The sequence below is a fragment of the Rhineura floridana genome, chromosome 2, assembly GCF_030035675.1.
Source record: "Rhineura floridana isolate rRhiFlo1 chromosome 2, rRhiFlo1.hap2, whole genome shotgun sequence".
Taxonomy (NCBI): domain Eukaryota; kingdom Metazoa; phylum Chordata; class Lepidosauria; order Squamata; family Rhineuridae; genus Rhineura; species Rhineura floridana.
In genome coordinates this window covers 22,825,424-22,851,594 of record NC_084481.1, presented here as the reverse complement: position 1 = coordinate 22,851,594, position 26,171 = coordinate 22,825,424, and the positions used below count along the sequence as shown (strand labels likewise).

Genomic DNA, 26,171 nt, shown 5'->3' with positions numbered 1-26,171 from the left:
TTTAGAACTGAGCATGTGGTGTGAAAGACTCCTTTTCCTAACATTTTGGCTTGTTTTTCCCCACCCACCACATCTCTGAAATATATTGTATATGTTATGGTTAACCGTGCTGCTGCCCTGACTTACTTTATGTTTGTTGCTATTTTGTGTTTTTATTATGTTTTTATATTGATTGTGTATTTTTATTGTTTTTATTATATTTGTAAGCTGTGCTGAGCTCTGTTTTTAACAGCAAAAGGGCAGGATATAAATTCTCTTAATCAATCAATAAATACTCCATAGTGTTGGACACGAGAGTCTAGGCATTTAAGGCTGAAAATGTTGCTTTAAAAAAAAAGATTTCTCACATCTTTCCCCAGTTTTTGGTGGTAATTCCTAGGCACAAAAACAAAACAACTGGACAATTCAAATATTCATATGCAAATATTTGCATAATATGCAAATTAACCTGCCCGGATTTGTGGAACTGGAATATGGCAACCCTAACCATACAGCCAACTGCCCAAACAATGCTACTATTTCTAGATTGGACAGAGTATCCAAGAAGATGATCAGATGCACCTAAGAGAATTCTTTATTTGCATATTCTGTCCATTCCAGATAAGAGTGGCACCACTGAGGATTCCATGCCAGCAATAATTAAGGTCATGTGCCTTAAGTTGTTATTGCTATTATTTTGGGGGCATAAGTAAATTTGTAAATACCTTACCTCTACTATTAACCAAAGGTTTCTGATTCCAGAATACTATATTTGCCTCTGGATAGCATGTTGTAGATTTTGTCTTTTCAATTTATTGAATATTTGCTATTCAAGTTTACCGGTATGGTTTCATTTGAATAAAATACTAATATTGAAAAGCAAAAGTATGGTAATACCTAGTTACTTTGGGACTTTTTTTCTTAACAGACCAACTCAATTACCAATTTTTATCTGCTTTAAAGATTAAAAAGACACTGACTGGTTGTGCAGGGGAAAACTGGGGGCTCATCCTTTTCCATTAGACTTGGTGGCAACAGGCAAATCAGCACAGTTCATTACCCTATGCATTATACTTTACAAAGAATGTCATAAACAGTGTTTTCCCCCCCAGAGTTTCAGAACTACTCAATTATATTCCCCACAAAAGCCAAGACCCAATAGCTACCTAATCACTTTGCTTATAGACACATACATATAGCTACCCCCATCCTTAAAAAGGTACTTCAAGTTAATCTCACATTTGGGGTGGGTAGTTGGGGGGGAAAATGAGCGGGTTATCATCAAATCAACTTAATCAGAACTGTGAGGGCACTTTTTAATCCTTTCAGTGCATGCTCTTAATGGATGAAGTGTGATTTGAAACCACTTTGTTACTGCCAGCATAAAACCTGGAGATACATTATCCCAGGATACATGAATACATCCTCATATTTCTGGTGTAGATCATTTTAAAACAGCAGGACGTGTACAATGCTTTTCAGACACACTGCAAAAGTACACTTGTTTAATTCTTATGTCCCCTGAAAAACTTTGGCTATGGAAGCTAAGTTTTGTAAGAATGTGGAGAATCCTTAGCCTGTATACAAAACTTTATATTCTCATGGTTCTCAATGGACAGAAAAAAGGAAATTAAGATTAAGGCAGATTACAAAATTCATATTAGGTCAACCAAAGAATCAAAACAACTATACAATTTGTGATATTGTGGTTCGCCTTATAAAGTATTGCCTAAATATGGATGCTGGAATTGTTGCTAAGGTCAACACGGCTTTTAGTTTTTGCGTGATATGGAAAATTAACGCTGTAACGTTTTACACATTTGGTAGGGAATAAGGCCCACCAAATTCCGTAGAATTTACGTCAGACTCAGAGCAAACACGCACAAGATCGGACTGCACACCAGCTTTACCCTGTATTACAAGCGTATCCTATTATTCCCTTCCCCTCAAGTTGTCACGGAGCAATTCCTTAAGGATTTTATCTCATAATGTGCCGTTCCCTGTAATTGACTACTGTTTATACTGTTTGTGAATCTAATTTAACTTCCCACAACAGCTGAAAATGTGGGGAGGAAAGGAATGAGCCCACCCAAAGAATCGCGACCACAGAAGAAAGCAGAAAAAAGGCAATAAAACACCCATGTGTTGCAGGCGGGGAAGGACCTCACCTTCCTTTCGCGGCTTTTGCGCTCTTCCCGGCGTCGCTCAAACTCCTCGAAACAGATTTTCCCTTCCAGGTACTCGATTAGTTCGGAGCTGAACCCCGACATTTTTGCACTTTGTTGAGAAAGCAAAAATCAAAGGCTACTTAAAAGGCTGTTTCTGCAAAGAGCAAGGGAATTATTTTGCGATGGACTAATGGTCCTATACTCAGAAGAGTCCGCCTGAACAAGGAGGGATCCCAGAGCTCGCGGAGCCGCTAGCAACTATCTGCGCATGCGTCTATATTGTACATCGATGCGGATCGCATGCGTGTGTCAGAGCCAGAGGCTTCACTTTCACGCGTACCTAGAAGAGAAAAGCGTCAGGGTCATATCGTGGGCAACGTTCATATTTTGAGCAGCTGTGGTGTAATGATTAGCGTGTCCGACTGGGATCAGGAGACCAGGGTACAAATCCCCACTTGGCTATGAAGCTCACTTGGTGACCTTGGGCCAGTTGCTATCTCTGAGTCTCATGTATCTCACAGGGTTGTTGTGAGGATAAAATGGGGAAGGGAGAACCATGTGCACCACCTTCAGCTCCTTGGAGTAAAGGTGGGATATAAACATAAGAAATAAATTAACAGGAAAAGATTCAGCACAGGATATCAATCGAATCGTGTTGCACCGCTGACAAAACCCTGACTCCCAACCCTCCAAAAGAGTTGGGGGGGGATGGGAAAGGTGAAATTGCCAAAAACTGCTTCCCCCCCCTTTCATCACAGATTCAAAGGTTTCAGTGTGTGGGATGGCACTGTTGGGTACCACCCTATGCTTTCAGTTTTATGAAAGGAAGAGATTAACATTGCACTTAAGGCTTCAGGCCTATGCACGCTCAGGCTGGGTACTCGCTCCCATTTACTCCGCATCCAGTGTGCTCCAACCACTGGTTTGGGGAAGTAGTGTACACACAACATTAGGCCTCCACAATCCATGTAGTTTCTTGTGAAATACTTAATTTTGATGCATCTTCCCTCAAACCTGCTTTGTTTGATCTGAATTGAGAAAAAGAACAACCTAGCTGCATATTAAGCCAGTAATGGTACACAGCCTTACTCTGAACAACGTTGCCTCCACATTGGAGCCCCTTTAGCCTTAGTACTGCTGAGGCTTTCCTTTTCTGCAATTAGCCCCAAAACAGAATACTCCTCACAGAAATTTAATATAGTGCTATCTGCAAACATGAATGTGCAATATCTGAACAGGGTGGTGCATAACATATGATATTGGAGGTCGCTGATTCATAGGGTTGCCATAAGTCGTAATCGACTTGAAGGCACATAACAACAACAACAATCTGCCAACATTTTGGGACTTGTGAGCACATTTGAATACTGGAGAAACTTACGGTCAACAGCAGACACCCAATGCAACCAAGCACACAGCCAAACCTATTATGTTGGCTGCAAAAGAATTCTTGCTTCAAGCCTAATTTCAGTGTGGAGGGATGGGATCCTGGAGGAAATAGGGAAGGCCTCTGTGAAGACATGTGTGCCTGTGGGCACCATGTTGGCAACCTCTGGCATATAGTGTTAGTCAAGGAGAACTTTAAATTTACACCACCCTTAGAAAACAGCTTGTCAATGAATATTCCAGAGTTTCTCCCAGATATCATATCTGGAAGTCTCACCAGCAACTGCATGGATAATATCTTTGGAAACTCTCTTAATAAATTAGTTTGATCATTCTAGTACAAACTGTTATTTGTATGGGTTGACTATTGCTTTTCTTGACCTACCCCTTACACTGGTAACATTGTAGGCCTGATCTGTGCATGTTTGCATTGAAGTAAATCCTGATTTCAATGGGCTTACTCCTAAGTAAGTATGCATAAGTCTGTAGCCTTTAACATACAACTTTATGGCAATTATTTCTTCCCAAAGAAACTCTAAAGTTACAGGATTGTGCTCAATGTAGCTCTGAGGAGTTTGTTCTGTCAGTGGAAGCATTTCTGCTTGCTGGATGGAATGATTTTCCTCTCTCCTCCTCACCCCCTGCATACTGTTCTGGAGGTTTTCCCAACCCTCCAGAGCATATTTGGGGAGGGTGCAGGGGGAGGAGAGGGAAGTCCCATTGTGGAAATCCTCATGCTGACTTTCTCTAGTGCAGCAAGGTAGTTGAATATGCCCCACAACCTACAATTCTTTTAATTAGTGTGTGTAGTAAGGCCGTAATTTTCAGACAACAAACATTGAAGTGTTGGTTTGGCTTAGTGAGTCATGTGAACCAGGCCTGTGTGTGCTTTGAGCAGGTGTTTCATACTCAAATGTGTGACACATTTCAATAATGAATAATGTAAAACAGAGTCACTTAATGAAAACAAAATAATACACAGTCTCGTTGACTATTGTGGAAAACTGCACAGAACTCTTAACTTGGTGCCAGTCCATTTATGTCTGTTGGAACAGCCAGGTGTTTTTACTATGTTTGCATTACTGTATCATTCATGCAATTTTATAAAGAAAACATTTAGCCATAAATGATGTTTGACTGATATTCAGAAGGTGGAAGGAGAGGACAACTTAATTATGGAAATGTTTATCTCTTTTAAAACAAAAATCCATTCAGTTAGCAACTGTCTAAATCTTAAGCGCAATAAATTAATATTCATTCACCAGAACTATCACTAGAAGTTAAAATGATGAAACTGAGGTTATCACTGTTTGGACACATAATGAGAAGACATGATTCACTAGAAAAAACAATAATGCTGGGAAAAACAGAAGGGAGTAGAAAAAGAGGAAGACCAAACAAGAGATGGATTGATTCCATAAAGCAAGGCACAGACTTGAACTTACAAGATCTGAACAGGATGGTTTACGACAGATGCTATTGGAGGTCACTGATTCATAAGGTTGACATAAGTCGTAATAGACTTGAAGGCTTATAACAACACAGTTCTCTGGGGAGTGTAATTTGAATTTCTCCTTTATTTATATTTAAGCAAATAAGAATGAGTAAAGTGTGGGCTTCAGATTTCTATATGTAGTATTTGACCTTTAGGGAAAATAGTACCATGTCAGGTAATATTAATTAGAAACAGTTCTCCATGGATGCTTTGAAATAATGTGGAATTATTGTCTTTCCCTTTCTTCTTGTTTCTTCTTTACTTCTTCCCTGCACTTCTCCATGCTGGCTCATACAACCATGTATTACATTGGGGGGGGCATGAAGGAGATGAGGAGGAGAGAAGAGAAGAGGGGGAACTGGGAGTCAGAGGCACTTTGCAATTATGACTTATAATTAAGGGCCATCTGTAAAAATAAGAGGAAAAGCAATAATGTTCAGTAAAGATAACAAGAGACAGCTCTACATTGTTATTCACTAATAGGCAAAAAAACACAAAAACCCTTGCGGTTTAACAATAGACAACAGATATTTCTATCAAACTTTAAAAAGCAGGGAAATTGGGCAGCTATAGTGAATGCACCAGGGGAGCAGCAGATCTGACCTCCTCTCTGAGATACTGTACTGCCCTACAAATTGGTCAAAATGCAAACACAATTTTGGTTGGTCTTTCACAGTCCAATCCACTTCCTGTGTAGCTTGGAAGAATTTGGTAACGTGTGCCTCTGAGCATATGGTGAGTGGTGGCAACATCTGCCACCTCCAAAGATGGAGAATTCCATTTTTGTATGTTTGTTGGTACTCTTCTTAATTTGCTTCTTTCCTGTGTTACTCCTGTTTCTACAGAGAGTCTAATCTAGAAAATTATATTTATCTCATTATTCATCCTAGAAATCTGTGTCAAATTTATTTTTATTAATTTCAAAGCCTTTTTATTGGTCAATGTCAGAAGTAATTCAATATGTCCTGGAAGTAGCCATCAGACACTTCCAGATAGGATACTGTTCTTTATACTGCACTGCAGATTTCGCCTCTTTTACAATGTTTTGTTTTAATATATTTTAAAGTCTGTTTTTAATACGTTTTAGAGTGTTTTTAGTGTTTTGTTTGCCATCCTGGGCTCCTCCTGGGAGGAAAGGCAGGATATAAATTTAATAAATATATAAATAAATAAGAAGGTACCTAGCAGGGCTGTAATTCAGTGCTAACAGTTATGGGATTAAGAATTATCATTCTGCTGCTATGCTAGGTTTTAACTGAAATAATTACCAACAAAATACTTGCACGTATGATACATGGATTAGCTCCCAGTCCAGCCTTCCCCAAGCTGGTGCTGTCCAGATGTTGTTGGGCCCCATCAATTCCAGTCAACATAGCCAATTGTCATGGAGGGCACCAGGTTGGGGAAAGCTGTCCTAGTCTCTCATTGTGTATTTTGGAATACAATCAAACTGCATTACACTTTATTTTTCTTTGAACTTTTAATATGTTTGCTTGTATGTCTCCAAATTATTTTCTCGGAAGAAATAAAAGTAAATTGTAGTCTAAGCTTAAATGCTGAGTCCATTAGAGCTCCCTGTGGATCAAAAATGTAAGCAGTACTTCTCAAACTATAATCTCTACTGTTGGGTGTGGGGAGCATTCAGACACCAGATTTCACAATAAGTAACACCCCCCTACACAATTTATTTAGAATCAGACCCAGACCCAGCTGTCGGTCATCACATTTGGGAAAGGAACAGGGACAGTGATGAGGGCTATACACTATTATGCTTCCAATGACACAATTAGGAGTACAGTAGGGATTATTAAAACTTGCTAGGTTTTAAACTGATTTTATTTTGGGCTTCCAGTTAAGATCAATTTGGTTTTAAAAGCTCATTTCAAACCAAACAAGGGGAAAGTCCACCCTTTATTAATAATCTCAAACAATATTAGTACGAAACATACTTGTGCAAAAGTAGTTGGTTAAATGAAATTTTAATCTTTGTTTCCAAAACCAACCATGGGTTTTATTATTTTAAATGTATCATGTACATAAATTGATATGTCACATTGATTTAGTAATTACCTGAATTCAAATGAAGAATTTTAGTCAAGTTCAATGCCTATTATGGGGGTGAGAAGTCAGAGGAAGATGGTATTTACCCTGATCCATATTTTTTAGCCTTCAAGATAATTTTTAAAAGAGTTTTTCTTTTCTTCATAATCTGCAAATGCATAAGCCAGAGGATCCAAATAGAAAGCCACTGGCCTCGGTTTATCATTGTTCACCAAGAAAAGATCTGGAAACTTTCTGAGTACAAGCCCTCTCCCAGAAAAATAAGCCTTGAGAGTTCTGAAACACTGGATGAAAACGCACATTTCAGTTAAGCAAAGCAAATATATACCAACAAATAGTCTTTCTGTTCTTTAAGATGTAGTTCTCACCCTACTTTGAGGGCTTAAGGTAGTTCTACCATAATATTCCTGCACTTCAAATTATAGTTTATAACCTAATGGCAGCTTCACACATTAGTTATCTTAAAATGTTTGGATGTTCTTGTTTTTAAATAAAAATTTTCAAGACTACGTAAACCACCTCATGAGGATTATGCCCTAAACAGGGCTACAAATAAACATACTGTTGTGCGCTATCCCAATCTCCAAGCTGTGAGACATTTCCAGGGGTCCCTGCGCTTACCCAGGGGTCTGGTTTCCTTGGAAAGGTGGTCACTGGAGACTGGGGTGTCTTTATGAAATGTGTATTTATTTACAGACATTCCAACCTGAGCTTAAGATGGAGGGGTTCAAAACATCAACAGTCCAATAGACCTTGCATTTTCCATCAGGCTTACTGGGGGCACCCTAAAGCCATAGTGCAGCCTCTCTGCCTGCCTCCAGTTCCCAGCCTTTCCTCACTCAACTAAAAACTCAACCCTCTCCTTGGCCTCAGGAAGGGGTGGGGCTCTCCTGAAGAGTTTCAATAACAGGATCTCCCTGGCTCATTCGCCAATTAATGGTAGGGTTGCCATATTGCCCAGATAGCCGGGTTTTACCCGGATTCTATGCATGCCACCCGGCGCCCGGCTAGCCCCTTATGTGGCCTGGATTCTCAGCTTTAATTAAAAAAAAAATGTTTCTAGGTGGTCCAGTTCTCGAGATATACATAAAAACGTCAGCCACCCCCTCGACTGTTAAATCTTTCTTTAAACAGTACTGTACTATAGCACTTTGTAGCTTTAACCCCGCCCGTTCAGCATTGCAACCAATCAGGGATTGTGTTTCAGTTTCATTGAGCTGAGGCAAAACAAAATGGTGGTTTCACCCCCTTCCCCCCCCCCCGTTTATCTGAAAATCTCATAAATTGGGTAAGTATATACATTTCAGGTTTTTTTCCTCTTGTGTGCAGGAGTCAGAGCTTGGGCAGTGTTTTGAAAACTTTCCCAATACTTGCTTTTTGTAAAAGTAATGCTAATCCCATATGCCCAAAGTAAATCCCATTTAATTCAATAGGACTCACTTTGAGTAGACATGGTTATGAATGTGCTGAAAATCAATGGGACTTTGGAGTGAATGTAAAAAAGAATTATGTTTGTGTTCTAACTCTTTCTGTCTCCAGTCCAATTTTAAAGCAAGTAGGCAGGGCTTACTTAGGTATTACAGTTTTTATTCTGTAGGAAAGTAATACTGATTTTTTAAAAACTAATACTGATTTTTCTCCAATGACCAACTGGTTTGACAATAAACTATTATATGGGCTGTATGTATTTATACATCTGCTGTGTGTGCGTGTGCGTGTATGGAGTCTTTCCAACACCCCTGTGAGGTAGGGTTGGAAACCAATGCAGCTCACAACAAGAAATAAAGCCATTTAAAATCCAATGACCATAAAACAAGTATAAACAGTTGCAAAACAGCGTAAAGTGGCATGATTCGGAATTTTGGGTTGTGTGAATGAAGTTGCTTATCACTTGAGGTTGCAGTTCTGTCCCTGTTTGAGTAAGCCCCACTGAATACGCTGGGACTTGCTTCTGAATAAATAAATTTAGGATTGCACTATAAATATATTTACAGTTTGTGTAAATAATAAATATATTTGATAGTCGTGCTTATATACATATTTCTTCATTTATCATATTTTTGGTTTTTGGTTAGCAATCCTGACTGGTTGTGAGATGCTTAGTTTTTTGCCTTACTCATAGGAATCTTGTTGTGGTTGGTATGGTATTACATTTAGGAAAGTGTTACTGCCTTCTGTGTTTTTTTTCCTATTTCCATTTCACTTATCTTTAACCTCACTCCGTTACAGCCATAGAAGCAACAGCAGCATATGCAAGATAATTAACTCCCATTAGTGATAAGAACAAGAATTTATAATTATTATTTCAATTAAAACAAGAGGCTTATCAATACGTTGAAGAGGACCAGATATTTATTTTCTTTCTGAGCCCAGGACTGGGTCTTTCATGATGCCCGGTGTGTGTGTGGGAGCAGGAGAGTAGTCGATAAGACAGACATCCTGGCATTGGTAATCTAATTAGCAAGGTATGTGTGGGGTTGTTGCACACTTCCAGGCCCAGTTTCATTTTGAGTATGGAGGTGGAACCTGTGTAGATGTGGTTGAGAAATTTTGAGTTAAGCAAAGCTCTGCTTTTATAAAACCTAAGAAACATACAGATACTTTGAATGTCTGAGTGCCTGCACCAGTGGAATACTGGAGGAAGTTGTAAAACTTGCTGCAACAGTATTTAGAACTGAGCATGTGGTGTGAAAGACTCCTTTTCCTAACATTTTGGCTTGTTTTTCCCCACCCACCACATCTCTGAAATATATTGTATATGTTATGGTTAACCGTGCTGCTGCCCTGACTTACTTTATGTTTGTTGCTATTTTGTGTTTTTATTATGTTTTTATATTGATTGTGTATTTTTATTGTTTTTATTATATTTGTAAGCTGTGCTGAGCTCTGTTTTTAACAGCAAAAGGGCAGGATATAAATTCTCTTAATCAATCAATAAATACTCCATAGTGCTGGACACGAGAGTCTAGGCATTTAAGGCTGAAAATGTTGCTTTAAAAAAAAAGATTTCTCACATCTTTCCCCAGTTTTTGGTGGTAATTCCTAGGCACAAAAACAAAACAACTGGACAATTCAAATATTCATATGCAAATATTTGCTTAATATGCAAATTAACCTGCCCGGATTTGTGGAACTGGAATATGGCAACCCTAACCATACAGCCAACTGCCCAAACAATGCTACTATTTCTAGATTGGACAGAGTATCCAAGAAGATGATCAGATGCACCTAAGAGAATTCTTTATTTGCATATTCTGTCCATTCCAGATAAGAGTGGCACCACTGAGGATTCCATGCCAGCAATAATTAAGGTCATGTGCCTTAAGTTGTTATTGCTATTATTTTGGGGGCATAAGTAAATTTGTAAATTCCTTACCTCTACTATTAACCAAAGGTTTCTGATTCCAGAATACTATATTTGCCTCTGGATAGCATGTTGTAGATTTTGTCTTTACAGCTTATTGAATATTTGCTATTCAAGTTTACCGGTATGGTTTCATTTGAATAAAATACTAATATTGAAAAGCAAAAGTATGGTAATACCTAGTTACTTTGGGACTTTTTTTTCTTAACAGACCAACTCAATTACCAATTTTTATCTGCTTTAAAGATTAAAAAGACACTGACTGGTTGTGCAGGGGAAAACTGGGGGCTCATCCTTTTCCATTAGACTTGGTGGCAACAGGCAAATCAGCACAGTTCATTACCCTATGCATTATACTTTACAAAGAATGTCATAAACAGTGTTTCCCCCCCCAGAGTTTCAGAACTACTCAATTATATTCCCCACAAAAGCCAAGACCCAATAGCTACCTAATCACTTTGCTTATAGACACATACATATAGCCCCCATCCTTAAAAAGGTACTTCAAGTTAATCACACATTTGGGGTGGGTAGCTGGGGGGGGGGGAAATGAGCGGGTTATCATCAAATCAACTTAATCAGAACTGTGAGGGCACTTTTTAATCCTTTCAGTGCATGCTCTTAATGGATGAAGTGTGATTTGAAACCACTTTGTTACTGCCAGCATAAAACCTGGAGATACATTATCCCAGGATACATGAATACATCCTCATATTTCTAGTGTAGATCATTTTAAAACAGCAGGATGTGTACAATGCTTTTCAGACACACTGCAAAAGTACACTTGTTTAATTCTTATGTCCCCTGAAAAACTTTGGCTATGGAATAGGGTTGCCAGGTCGGAACCATTCAAAAACCTGAGAAAATGGGGGCGGGCCCTAGTGATGTCATTAAACATGATACATTGTATCAACCACAGTTGCTTGGAGCATACCATTCAAAAAAAATTCTCTGGAGATTAAAATAGAAATCTTACCTAAAATAGGGTGTTCCTAGGTCCATCTGAAGTGACAAGGTCATTCTTTCTCACAAGCTTAGGGTGATGCAAAATGGAAATGGACTGCCTTCAAGTTGATCCCAGATAGGGTCTTCATGGTAAGCAGTATTCAGACAGAGGTGGTTTAGTATTGCCTTCCTCTGAGTCTGAGAGGCAGTGACTGGCCCAAGGTCACCCAGTGAGCTTCATGGCTGTGTGGGGATTCAAACCCTGGTCTGCCAGGTCACAGTTCAACACCTTTAGGGAACATTTAATCTAGCTTACTTGCTTCTGGCAAGAATGGTTTACGTGCCCTCAGGCCAGGCCATTATTGGAAGAAAGAAGCTCAGTGTTGCAGAGATGTTAGATGGGAGCACAGATGGATGCCCCTGAAGGCAGCAACTGTAAGCATGCTTATTAAGGAACTAAGCCCCATAAAACTCAATAGGCCTTACTTCTGAGTAGATATGGTTGCAGCCATGTTAAGGACAAGGGAGGGCCTTCTAGGCAAAACAGACAAATAATTGGGTGTCAGAACAAATTAAACCAGAACTATCACTAGAAGCTAAAATGATGACACTGAGGTTATCATACTTTGGACACATCATGAGAAGACATGATTCACTAGAAAAGACAATAATGCTGTGAAAAACAGAAGGGAATAGAAAAAGAGGAAGGCCAAACAAGAGATTGATTGATTCCATAAAGGAAGCCACACACCTGAACTTACAGGATCTGGACAGGGTGGTTCATGACAGATGCTCTTGGAGGTCACTGATTCATAGGGTCACCATAAGTTATAATCGACTTGAAGGCACATAATAACAACAACAAACCTCCCTGATAGACTGTGGGAATGCTGTGGACACAATATATTACAACTTTAGCAAAGCTTTTGACAAAATGCCACATGATATTCTGATTAGCAAGCTAGCTGAATGTGGACTGGATGGAACAGCTATTGGGTGGATCCACAGTTGGCTACACAATCATATTCAGAGTGCTAATCAATGGTTTCTTCTCAACCGGGGGGGGGGGGGGGGAACTAGCGGGCTACTATAGGGCTTGGTCTTGGACCCAGTGCTCTTCAACATTTTTATTAATGACTTGGATGAGGGGCAGGGAATGCTTATCAAACTTGTAGATGATGCAAAATTGGGAGGAATACCTAATTCCCTGGAAGACAGAAACAAAATTCAAAGGGATCTTAATAGGCTGGAGCATTGGGCTAAAAACAGCAGAATGAAATTTAACAGGGATAAGTGCAAAGTTCTACACCTAGGAAAAAGAAACCAAATGCAGTTATTAAGATGGGGGATACTTGGCTCAGCAATACTACATGCAAGAAGGATCTTGGGATTGTTGTTGATCACAAACTGAGTATGAGCCAACAGTGTGATGTGGCTGCAAAAAAAGCAAATGCTATTTTAGGCTGCATTAACAAAGTGAGTGAAGTACTAGTTCTCCTTTATTCAGCACTGGTTAGGCTTCATCTTGAGTACTGCGTCCAGTTCTTGACACCACACTTTAAGAAAGATACAGCAAACTAGAATGGGTTCAGAGGAGAGTAACGAGGATAATCAGGAGACAGGAAACAAAGTCCTATGAGGAGAGACTGAAAGAACTGGGCATGTTTAGCCTGGAGAAGAGCAGACTAAGGGGAGATATGATAGCACTCTTCAAATACATGAAAGGTTGTCACACAGAGTAGGGCCGGGATCTCTTCTTGATCGTCTCAGAGTGCAGGACATGGTATAATGGGCTCAATAATGCTGGAAGCCAGATTTTGACTAAACATCAGCAAAACTTCCTAACTGTTAGAGCCATACAGCAATGGAACCAATTACCTTAGAGAGCTAGGTAGGTAGTGGGCTCTCCGACATCAAGGAAGCCACAGACCTGAACTTACAAGATCTGAACAACAGGAACACCACACAAGCAGAGGAAAGTACAAAAGAGAAGAGAGGCAAAGGTAAGTGGGAGGCAGCATGTTATATACCGGGAGACAGTGAGCAAAGGATTTCATATAACAATCCCACCGAGCCACCCATCCCAAAATGACAGATCAGGCTCTATACCTCAGGAGTGCTTTCCTGCTAGCACGATGGGATTGGAAATCCAAACATTAAATCCCATTCAGTTGTGCAGCTCACTCTGATAGGCAAGTCACATGCTCTCTCACAGCCTAACAATACTTCACAGGGTTGATGTGAAGCTATAGTCCTGCTCTGATCTTATTGGTGGAAACTATAAATGTAATAAGCATGCATTTACAGCAACAAGGAAATGCCAAGTCTTATTTGTTTTTTCTTCCTCCCTATCCCCATTTTCACTTGCTTTTAACTCCAACATTTACTATTAGTTAACAGGCAATTTACCAAATGCGAATGAGTAACAGCCAGCATTTCTTTTCCTCTCTGTGTTTTAACTTTTTGCTGGCTGGGATGAAAGTGGTGAAAGACATAGAAGTGGAAGGGGAGAGCAGCTTGTGAAATAATCACTTCTGCCTCCTCTTCCCAGATGCCAAATCTCAGAAGCAGTGTTACAGTGCTGTTTATATATATATAAACAATAATCCCATGTTTGTTTATTTGGACGTAAGAGCTAGTATTTTTATTTACTTACATAAAACATTTGTACACTGCCTTTCTTCTTCAATACCTTCTCCACAAGACGGCTGTTTAATGGGCTATAGAGAACATCACTGTACCCTATGACTTTCTAAGTTACTGTAGCCCAGGCCAGTAGCCAGGGGCTTCGGCTGGAGGAGGTTACTGGTCCCCATCCCCCTAATTTTTTTCTGCCCCCAATATGTATTAAAAATAATTAAATGTATTACTTTTTTCTAGCTTCCCTACGCTTTTTGGTGCCTCCCAAATGTTTAGACTGGCTATGTGCCTGCTGTACCTTGCAATGGGGCTTTAACATTCCAGACTGTACTTTTCCAAGATCATGCATCTTACCTTTGGTAGCTGGATACCTCCTCTTTTAGACTGTTTCCCCCCTTTCAAACAAACTATTAATCTACATCTCTCTACCTATGTATTACCTTCCCTGCCCATTTATATTTTCTGCCTTAGGATGCAATCTTATGCACTTACCTAGGACTTACTTACAAGCAGACATGTAGAAGAATTTGCCATCATTTATTTTGTATTCCACCCTAGCAAAGTAAGCTACAACCACATCTACAGATCATGCAATTAAAAAAATCTTTTCTATGTTACAGCTGCTTTGTATTGGCATAATAATAATTTGCACGTTTCCATATTTGCATTAATAACAATATGTTTCTGTTGCAACAGACATTTACCAAATCTATATATTTATTGGCTCACTTCCTCCAAGGAACTCCAGAAGGCATAAATAGTTCTCCTTCATGGCCATTTTATTCTCACAACCCTTTGAGGTGCATTAAATTGAGAGAGAGAGACAGTGACTGGCACAAGATCACTAAGAAACTTTTATAGTAGTGTGAAGCTTTGAACTAAAATCATCCTGGTTACTGTCCAAATACTTTCTAGCTGATACAAGTACAGTGGCTATTTATTGTCCTGGTTCTACCCTACAGATCCTCCACCTGCCTTTCATTTCCTCTAACCTCCATAGTCTCTCCAGTCAATCCCCCTTTTTAAAAGGTCTTGTTCCTTCCCACTCTATTTTCTATATTTTGGTACATGCATTTTCTTTACTGCTTGCCTTTTTAAAAAAACCAGTACCGCTGGTTTGGACTGAGGAAAAGGTGTGTGGCTTTGCTCTAACTCCCGTCTCAATAATAATAAACGGGCAGGCAACCTGTCAATTAGTACAGGCTCCATCTACGCAAAAGAGGAACGTGTAACAATTATTTTCTTCCGCCGGCTTTTCTTGCTAGGTTACTCACTGCTCCCCCAAATCGCCCCCGTTCCCATTTCTCCCAGGTAGGGAGGAAAGAGCGCGCTGAGTCTCCTACCAGCCTGCTGGGAAGCCTCAGCTGAGGCGTCGCGTGATCCGGAAGAGTCTTCTACCCGCCTGCTGGGAAGCCTCAGCTGAGGCGTCGCGTGATCCGGAAGAGCACCAGAAGTGCCCTCTCACTGACGGGAAAAATCGCCAAAATAAAATAACGTTTGATAATGTTTTTAAAATAAATAACTTCGTTTAGGCTAGGCAGGATTTCATTTCTTTTTTTAAAAAAAGCAAAACGTTAAACATGTAAAAGTGAGCTATTTCACTTTTAAACCATTTAGGAGGGCAGGTGGGGGGAGAGAATGGGGGTGGGGGCAGGGAGAGTGAGGGATCTTACGTTTTAAACCATTTAGGAGGGCAGGTGGGGGGAGAGAATGGGGGTGGGGACAAGGAGAGTGAGCGATCTTACGTTTTAAACCATTTAGGAGGGCAGGTGGGGGGAGAGAATGGGGTGGGGGCAGGGAGAGTGAGGGATCTTACGTTTTAAACCATTTAGGAGGGCAGGTGGGGGGAGAGAATGGGGGTGGACGGCAGGGAGAGAGCGATCTTACTTTTAAACCATTTAGCAGGGCAGGTGGGGGGAGAGAATGGGGGTGGACGGCAGGGAGAGAACGATCTTACTTTTAAACCATTTAGGAGGGCAGGCGGGGGGGAGAGAATGGGGGTGGGGGCAGGGAGAGTGAGCGATTTTACTTTTTACTGCTGGGGGGGGGTCCCTGCAGTGGCGGTGGCTGCTCAAGTCCTCCTGTCTCTCTGTCTGCAGTCCCTGCTGCCTGACTGAGAAAGGGCGGGAAGGTGGCCAGCCACAGCATGCGTGGCTGAGGGGGCCAATGAAAAGCCAGAGATCATCCAGTTTAAACAAAGTATTGCCGGAGACGGCCCCCTTTTGCCTGAGACTCCGGCAACCCTACTATGGAAGCTAAGTTTTGTAAGAATGTGGAGAATCCTTAGCCTGTATACAAAACTTTACATTCTCATGGTTCTCAATGGACAGAAAAAAGGAAATTAAGATTAAGGCAGATTACAAAATCCATATTAGGTCAACCAAAGAATCAAAACAACTATACAATTTGTGATATTGTGGTTCGCCTTATAAAGCATTGCCTAAATATGGATGCTGGAATTGTTGCTAAGGTCAACGCGGCTTTTAGTTTTTGCGTGATATGGAAAATTAACGCTGTAACGTTTTACACATTTGGTAGGGAATAAGGCCCACCAAATTCCGTAGAATTTACGTCAGACTCAGAGCAAACAAGCACAAGATCGGACTGCACACCAGCTTTACCCTGTATTACAAGCGTATCCTATTATTCCCTTCCCCTCAAGTTGTCACGGAGCAATTCCTTAAGGATTTTATCTCATAATGTGCCGTTCCCTGTAATTGACTACTGTTTATACTGTTTGTGAATCTAATTTAACTTCCCACAACAGCTGAAAATGTGGGGAGGAAAGGAATGAGCCCACCCAAAGAATCGCGACCACAGAAGAAAGCAGAAAAAAGGCAATAAAACACCCATGTGTTGCAGGCGGGGAAGGACCTCACCTTCCTTTCGCGGCTTTTGCGCTCTTCCCAGCGTCACTCAAACTCCTCGAAACAGATTTTCCCTTCCAGGTACTCGATTAGTTCGGAGCTGAACCCCGACATTTTTGCACTTTGTTGAGAAAGCAAAAATCAAAGGCTACTTAAAAGGCTGTTTCTGCAAAGAGCAAGGGAGTTATTTTGCGACGGACTAATGGTCCTATACTCAGAAGAGTCCGCCTGAACAAGGAGGGATCCCAGAGCTCGCGGAGCCGCTAGCAACTATCTGCGCATGCGTCTATATTGTACATCGATGCGGATCGCATGCGTGTGTCAGAGCCAGAGGCTTCACTTTCACGCGTACCTAGAAGAGAAAAGCGTCAGGGTCATATCGTGGGCAACGTTCATATTTTGAGCAGCTGTGGTGTAATGATTAGCGTGTCCGACTGGGATCAGGAGACCAGGGTTCAAATCCCCACTTGGCTATGAAGCTCACTTGGTGACCTTGGGCCAGTTGCTATCTCTGAGTCTCATGTATCTCACAGGGTTGTTGTGAGGATAAAATGGGGAAGGGAGAACCATGTGCACCACCTTCAGCTCCTTGGAGTAAAGGTGGGATATAAACATAAGAAATAAATTAACAGGGAAAGATTCAGCACAGGATATCAATCGAATCGTGTTGCACCGCTGACAAAACCCTGACTCCCAACCCTCCAAAAGAGTTGGGGGGGGATGGGAAAGGTGAAATTGCCAAAAACTGCTTCCCCCCCCCTTTCATCACAGATTCAAAGGTTTCAGTGTGTGGGATGGCACTGTTGGGTACCACCCTATGCTTTCATAGTTTTATGGAAGGAAGAGATTAACATTGCACTTAAGGCTTCAGGCCTATGCACGCTCAGGCTGAATACTCGCTCCCATTTACTCCGCATCCAGTGTGCTCCAACCACTGGTTTGGGGAAGTAGTGTACACACAACATTAGGCCTCCACAATCCATGTAGTTTCTTGTGAAATACTTAATTTTGATGCATCTTCCCTCAAACCTGCTTTGTTTGATCTGAATTGAGAAAAAGAACAACCTAGCTGCATATTAAGCCAGTAATGGTACACAGCCTTACTCTGAACAACGTTGCCTCCACATTGGAGCCCCTTTAGCCTTAGTACTGCTGAGGCTTTCCTTTTCTGCAATTAGCCCCAAAACAGAATACTCCTCACAGAAATTTAATATAGTGCTATCTGCAAACATGAATGTGCAATATCTGAACAGGGTGGTGTATAACATATGATATCGGAGGTCGCTGATTTATAGGGTTGCCATAAGTCGTAATCGACTTGAAGGCACATAACAACAACAACAATCTGCCAACATTTGGGGACTTGTGAGCACATTTTGAATACTGGAGAAACTTACGGTCAACAGCAGACACCCAATGCAACCAAGCACACAGCCAAACCTATTATGTTGGCTGCAAAAGAATTCTTGCTTCAAGCCTAATTTCAGTGTGGAGGGATGGGATCCTGGAGGAAATAGGGAAGGCCTCTGTGAAGACATGTGTGCCTGTGGGCACCATGTTGGCAACCTCTGGCATATAGTGTTAGTCAAGGAGAACTTTAAATTTACGCCACCCTTAGAAAACAGCTTGTCAATGAATATTCCAGAGTTTCTCCCAGATATCATATCTGGAAGTCTCACCAGCAACTGCATGGATAATATCTTTGGAAACTCTCTTAATAAATTAGTTTGATCATTCTAGTACAAACTGTTATTTGTATGGGTTGACTATTGCTTTTCTTGACCTACCCCTTACACTGGTAACATTGTAGGCCTGATCTGTGCATGTTTGCATTGAAGTAAATCCTGATTTCAATGGGCTTACTCCTAAGTAGGTATGCATAAGTCTGTAGCCTTTAACATACAACTTTATGGCAATTATTTCTTCCCAAAGAAACTCTAAAGTTACAGGATTGTACTCAATGTAGCTCTGAGGAGTTTGTTCTGTCAGTGGAAGCATTTCTGCTTGCTGGATGGAATGATCTTCCCCTCTCCTCCTCACCCCCTGCATACTGTTCTGGAGGTTTTCCCAACCCTCCAGAGCATATTTGGGGAGGGTGCAGGGGGAGGAGAGGGAAGTCCCATTGCGGAAATCCTCATGCTGACTTTCTCTAGTGCAGCAAGATAGTTGAATATGCCCCACAACCTACAATTCTTTTAATTAGTGTGTGTAGTAAGGCCGTAATTTTCAGACAACAAACATTGAAGCGTTGGTTTGGCTTAGTGAGTCATGTGAACCAGGCCTGTGTGTGCTTTGAGCAGGTGAGTGTTTCATACTCAAATGTGTGACACATTTCAATAATGAATAATGTAAAACAGAGTCAATGAAAACAAAATAATACACAGTCTCGTTGACTATTGTGGAAAACTGCACAGAACTCTTAACTTGGTGCCAGTCCATTTATGTCTGTTGGAACAGCCAGGTGTTTTTACTATGTTTGCATTACTGTATCATTCATGCAATTTTATAAAGAAAACATTTAGCCATAAATGATGTTTGACTGATATTCAGAAGGTGGAAGGAGAGGACAACTTAATTATGGAAATGTTTATCTCTTTTAAAACAAAAATCCATTCAGTTAGCAACTGTCTAAATCTTAAGCGCAATAAATTAATATTCATTCACCAGAACTATCACTAGAAGTTAAAATGATGAAACTGAGGTTATCACTGTTTGGACACATAATGAGAAGACATGATTCACTAGAAAAAACAATAATGCTGGGAAAAACAGAAGGGAGTAGAAAAAGAGGAAGACCAAACAAGAGATGGATTGATTCCATAAAGCAAGGCACAGACTTGAACTTACAAGATCTGAACAGGATGGTTTACGACAGATGCTATTGGAGGTCACTGATTCATAAGGTTGACATAAGTCGTAATAGACGAAGGCTTATAACAACACAGTTCTCTGGGGAGTGTAATTTGAATTTCTCCTTTATTTATATTTAAGCAAATAAGAATGAGTAAAGTGTGGGCTTCAGATTTCTATATGTAGTATTTGACCTTTAGGGAAAATAGTACCATGTCAGGTAATATTAATTAGAAACAGTTCTCCATGGATGCTTTGAAATAATGTGGAATTATTGTCTTTCCCTTTCTTCTTGTTTCTTCTTTACTTCTTCCCTGCACTTCTCCATGCTGGCTCATACAACCATGTATTACATTGGGGGGGGCATGAAGGAGATGAGGAGGAGAGAAGAGAAGAGGGGGAACTGGGAGTCAGAGGCACTTTGCAATTATGACTTATAATTAAGGGCCATCTGTAAAAATAAGAGGAAAAGCAATAATGTTCAGTAAAGATAACAAGAGACAGCTCTACATTGTTATTCACTAATAGGCAAAAAAACACAAAAACCCTTGCGGTTTAACAATAGACAACAGATATTTCTATCAAACTTTAGAAAGCAGGGAAATTGGGCAGCTATAGTGAATGCACCAGGGGAGCAGCAGATCTGACCTCCTCTCTGAGATACTGTACTGCCCTACAAATTGGTCAAAATGCAAACACAATTTTGGTTGGTCTTTCACAGTCCAATCCACTTCCTGTGTAGCTTGGAAGAATTTGGTAACGTGTGCCTCTGAGCATATGGTGAGTGGTGGCAACATCTGCCACCTCCAAAGATGGAGAATTCCATTTTTGTATGTTTGTTGGTACTCTTCTTAATTTGCTTCTTTCCTGTGTTACTCCTGTTTCTACAGAGAGTCTAATCTAGAAAATTATATTTATCTCATTATTCATCCTAGAAATCTGTGTCAAATTTATTTTTATTAATTTCAAAGCCTTTTTATTGGTCAATGTCAGAAGTAATTCAATATGTCCTGGAAGTAGCCATCAGACACTTCCAGATAGGATACTGTTCTTTATACTGCACTGCAGATTTCGCCTCTTTTACAATGTTTTGTTTTAATATATTTTAAAGTCTGTTTTTAATACGTTTTAGAGTGTTTTTAGTGTTTTGTTTGCCATCCTGGGCTCCTCCTGGGAGGAAAGGCAGGATATAAATTTAATAAATATATAAATAAATAAGAAGGTACCTAGCAGGGCTGTAATTCAGTGCTAACAGTTATGGGATTAAGAATTATCATTCTGCTGCTATGCTAGGTTTTAACTGAAATAATTACCAACAAAATACTTGCACGTATGATACATGGATTAGCTCCCAGTCCAGCCTTCCCCAAGCTGGTGCTGTCCAGCTGTTGTTGGGCCCCATCAATTCCAGTCAACATAGCCAATTGTCATGGAGGGCACCAGGTTGGGGAAAGCTGTCCTAGTCTCTCATTGTGTATTTTGGAATACAATCAAACTGCATTACACTTTATTTTTCTTTGAACTTTTAATATGTTTGCTTGTATGTCTCCAAATTATTTTCTCGGAAGAAATAAAAGTAAATTGTAGTCTAAGCTTAAATGCTGAGTCCATTAGAGCTCCCTGTGGATCAAAAATGTAAACAGTACTTCTCAAACTATAATCTCTACTGGTGGGTGTGGGGAGCATTCAGACACCAGATTTCACAATAAGTAACACCCCCCTACACAATTTATTTAGAATCAGACCCAGACCCAGCTGTCGGTCATCACATTTGGGAAAGGAACAGGGACAGTGATGAGGGCTATACACTATTATGCTTCCAATGACACAATTAGGAGTACAGTAGGGATTATTAAAACTTGCTAGGTTTTAAACTGATTTTATTTTGGGCTTCCAGTTAAGATCAATTTGGTTTTAAAAGCTCATTTCAAACCAAACAAGGGGAAAGTCCACCCTTTATTAATAATCTCAAACAATATTAGTTTTAAACATACTTGTGCAAAAGTAGTTGGTTAAATGAAATTTTAATCTTTGTTTCCAAAACCAACCATGGGTTTTATTATTTTAAATGTATCATGTACATAAATTGATATGTCACATTGATTTAGTAATTACCTGAATTCAAATGAAGAATTTTAGTCAAGTTCAATGCCTATTATGGGGGTGAGAAGTCAGAGGAAGATGGTATTTACCCTGATCCATATTTTTTAGCCTTCAAGATAATTTTTAAAAGAGTTTTTCTTTTCTTCATAATCTGCAAATGCATAAGCCAGAGGATCCAAATAGAAAGCCACTGGCCTCGGTTTATCATTGTTCACCAAGAAAAGATCTGGAAACTTTCTGAGTACAAGCCCTCTCCCAGAAAAATAAGCCTTGAGAGTTCTGAAACACTGGATGAAAACGCACATTTCAGTTAAGCAAAGCAAATATATACCAACAAATAGTCTTTCTGTTCTTTAAGATGTAGTTCTCACCCTACTTTGAGGGCTTAAGGTAGTTCTACCATAATATTCCTGCACTTCAAATTATAGTTTATAACCTAATGGCAGCTTCACACATTACAGTTATCTTAAAATGTTTGGATGTTCTTGTTTTTGAATAAAAGTTTTCAAGACTACGTAAACCACCTCATGAGGATTATGCCCTAAACAGGTGACCTACAAATAAACATACTGTTGTGCGCTATCCCAATCTCCAAGCTGTGAGACATTTCCAGGGGTCCCTGCGCTTACCCAGGGGTCTGGTTTCCTTGGAAAGGTGGTCACTGGAGACTGGGGTGTCTTTATGAAATGTGTATTTATTTACAGACATTCCAACCTGAGCTTAAGATGGAGGGGTTCAAAACATCAACAGTCCAATAGACCTTGCATTTTCCATCAGGCTTACTGGGGGCACCCTAAAGCCATAGTGCAGCCTCTCTGCCTGCCTCCAGTTCCCAGCCTTTCCTCACTCAACTAAAAACTCAACCCTCTCCTTGGCCTCAGGAAGGGGTGGGGCTCTCCTGAAGAGTTTCAATAACAGGATCTCCCTGGCTCATTCGCCAATTAATGGTAGGGTTGCCATATTGCCCAGATAGCCGGGTTTTACCCGGATTCTATGCATGCCACCCGGCGCCCGGCTAGCCCCTTATGTGGCCTGGATTCTCAGCTTTAATTAAAAAAAAATTGTTTCTAGGTGGTCCAGTTCTCGAGATATACATAAAAACGTCAGCCACCCCCTCGACTGTTAAATCTTTCTTTAAACAGTACTGTACTATAGCACTTTGTAGCTTTAACCCCGCCCGTTCAGCATTGCAACCAATCAGGGATTGTGTTTCAGTTTCATTGAGCTGAGGCAGTGTCTAGAAAACAAAATGGTGGTTTCACCCCCTTTCCCCCCCCCCCCCGTTTATCTGAAAATCTCATAAATTGGGTAAGTATATACATTTCAGGTTTTTTTCCTCTTGTGTGCAGGAGTCAGAGCTTGGGCAGTGTTTTGAAAACTTTCCCAATACTTGCTTTTTGTAAAAGTAATGCTAATCCCATATGCCCAAAGTAAATCCCATTTAATTCAATAGGACTTACTTTGAGTAGACATGGTTATGAATGTGCTGAAAATCAGTGGGACTTTGGAGTGAATGTAAAAAAGAATTATGTTTGTGTTCTAACTCTTTCTGTCTCCAGTCCAATTTTAAAGCAAGTAGGCAGGGCTTACTTAGGTATTACAGTTTTTATTCTGTAGGAAAGTAATACTGATTTTTTAAAAACTAATACTGATTTTTCTCCAATGACCAACTGGTTTGACAATAAATTATTATATGGACTGTATGTATTTATACATCTGCTGTGTGTGCGTGTGCGTGTATAGAGTCTTTCCAGCACCCCTGTGAGGTAGGGTTGGAAACCAATGCAGCTCACAACAAGAAATAAAGCCATTTAAAATCCAATGACCATAAAACAAGTATAAACAGTTGCAAAACAGCGTAAAGTGGCATGATTCGGAATTTTGGGTTGTGTGAATGAAGTTGCTTATCACTTGAGGTTGCAGTTCTGTCCCTGTTTGAGTAAGCCCCACTGAATACGCTGGGACTTGCTTCTGAATAAATAAACTTAGGATTGCACTATAAATATCTTTACAGTTTGTGTAAATAATAAATATATTTGATAGTCATGCTTATATACATATTTCTTCATTTATCATATTTTTGGTTTTTGGTTAGGAATCCTGACTGGTTGTGAGATGCTTAGTTTTTTGCCTTACTCATAGGAATCTTGTTGTGGTTGGTATGGTATTACATTTAGGAAAGTGTTACTGCCTTCTGTGTTTTTTTTTCCTATTTGCATTTCACTTATCTTTAACCTCACTCCGTTACAGCCATAGAAGCAACAGCAGCATATGCAAGATAATTAACTCCCATTAGTGATAAGAACAAGAATTTATAATTATTATTTCAATTAAAACAAGAGGCTTATCAATACTTTGAAGAGGACCAGATATTTATTTTCTTTCTGAGCCCAGGACTGGGTCTTTCATGATGCCCGGTGTGTGTGTGGGAGCAGGAGAGTAGTCGATAAGACAGACATCCTGGCATTGGTAATCTAATTAGCAAGGTATGTGTGGGGTTGTTGCACACTTCCAGGCCCAGTTTCATTTTGAGTATGGAGGTGGAACCTGTGTAGATGTGGTTGAGAAATTTTGAGTTAAGCAAAGCTCTGCTTTTATAAAACCTAAGAAACATACAGATACTTTGAATGTCTGAGTGCCTGCACCAGTGGAATACTGGAGGAAGTTGTAAAACTTGCTGCAACAGTATTTAGAACTGAGCATGTGGTGTGAAAGACTCCTTTTCCTAACATTTTGGCTTGTTTTTCTCCACCCACCACATCTCTGAAATATATTGTATATGTTATGGTTAACCGTGATGCTGCCCTGACTTACTTTATGTTTGTTGCTATTTTGTGTTTTTATTATGTTTTTATATTGATTGTGTATTTTTATTGTTTTTATTATATTTGTAAGCTGTGCTGAGCTCTGTTTTTAACAGCAAAAGGGCAGGATATAAATTCTCTTAATCAATCAATAAATACTCCATAGTGTTGGACACGAGAGTCTAGGCATTTAAGGCTGAAAATGTTGCTTTAAAAAAAAAGATTTCTCACATCTTTCCCCAGTTTTTGGTGGTAATTCCTAGGCACAAAAACAAAACAACTGGACAATCCAAATATTCATATGCAAATATTTGCATAATATGCAAATAATATCCAAATATTTGCATAATATGCAAATTAACCTGCCCGGATTTGTGGGACTGGAATATGGCAACCCTAATTAATGGGCACTTGATAGAGCCTTTAACTCACCTGGCCACTCTATTAGATTAACAAAGGGGACTCATCTGGCCAGCAGAGCGGGTTTTTCACCTCCAGGTGCAGAGCTCCACATCAGAGGCTGGAAGGGGACTCACAGCAATCATCCATCTCAACCCCAAACCCATAAAGTATAAATAAGTATAACAAGCAAATACCAGTGCCATGAAAACAAGATTTCACCTATAAGTATATGTGCATGTTCAGGAGCCTATCAACACTATTTGGGACACCTGAGATGGTCAACTTTCCAAGATTTATTTATGTGAGTGTTTAAAGGTGCATGTACACATTTTGCTGCCCTAGCACACTAACTTCCCCACCTACTTTAGACTGTACTACAGCTCTCTCCTCTCTCCTAACTACAGTTAAACCCTCATTTCAGATGTAACTTTATGACAGTAGCCTCTATTTCTTTATTTTAAAGAAAGGTGGCTGTATTCAATAATGCCCCTATGCTGTCGGATTGCTCGGGGGGGGGGCGAATGAGAAGGAAGGGTTTTTTTGCTAATTTCTACTCCTTGCTGCAGACCCCCACACCACTTCTCATGCTGTTCTGAAGGGTCCCCCCAAACCTCTGAAACAGTTTTGGGGGGCTGCTGAGGAATGAAAATCAGTGAAAATCACCTCGCATCTGTTCTGCAAAGCCTCCACTGTATCAAAGTGCCTTCTGCCAGCAGAGGAACACCACTGGATGTTCCTTTGGTATTTTTAAATCTTCATAAGAAGAGTGTGTGTTCTACACATGCTCTCACACAGAATTATGAACAAAGGCAATTAAGTAATAACATTACAACACAGTGTCTCTTGTTATTAAGCAGGACTCATATATTTATTTTAATACATAAATAAATAATAACAAGCCTTTTTAAGTAGAGACTTTATCCCAGTTTGTGTCTGTGTTGGCATTACTTTATAAGATTTTTTTAAAGCTTTTTTAAAAAGATGTTTTTAAAGATGTTTTGTTTTAATGTATTTTAAAGTCTGTTTTTATGATGTTTTATAGTGTTTTTGTTTGCTGCTCTGGGCTCCTACTGAGAGGAAGGGCAAGATATAAATTTGATAAATAAA

At 40.0% G+C, this 26,171-nt stretch overlaps 2 protein-coding genes across 5 annotated transcripts in view; both read right to left on the bottom strand.

Moving 5' to 3' along the window:
* The window catches only part of GTF3C3 (general transcription factor IIIC subunit 3), a 65,990-nt gene extending 48,724 nt beyond the window's left edge, over window positions 1–17,266 (bottom strand). Inside the window, exons 1-3 of one of the 4 annotated variants that reach the window (XM_061608162.1) lie at window positions 16,918–17,266; window positions 15,313–15,502; window positions 2,148–2,487 (exon numbers count right to left, since the gene is read on the bottom strand). In XM_061608162.1, coding sequence (XP_061464146.1) covers window positions 2,148–2,249 — 102 coding nt within the window. In that variant the 5' untranslated portion in view covers window positions 2,250–2,487; window positions 15,313–15,502; window positions 16,918–17,266. Of the gene's footprint in view, window positions 1–2,147; window positions 2,488–15,224; window positions 15,278–15,312; window positions 15,503–16,067; window positions 16,140–16,917 lie in introns of those variants that run through there. The other 3 variants (XM_061608161.1, XM_061608163.1, XM_061608164.1) reach the window with 3 other exon arrangements.
* On the bottom strand, window positions 4,896–7,391 carry C2H2orf66 (chromosome 2 C2orf66 homolog). Its single transcript, XM_061607514.1, has 2 exons — window positions 7,176–7,391; window positions 4,896–5,434 (listed from the first exon to the last, which is right to left on the bottom strand). The coding sequence occupies exon 1, from the start codon at window positions 7,389–7,391 to the stop codon at window positions 7,191–7,193; it is 201 nt and encodes a 66-aa protein (XP_061463498.1). The 3' UTR covers window positions 4,896–5,434; window positions 7,176–7,190.
* Window positions 17,267–26,171: the final 8,905 nt, after the last annotated feature.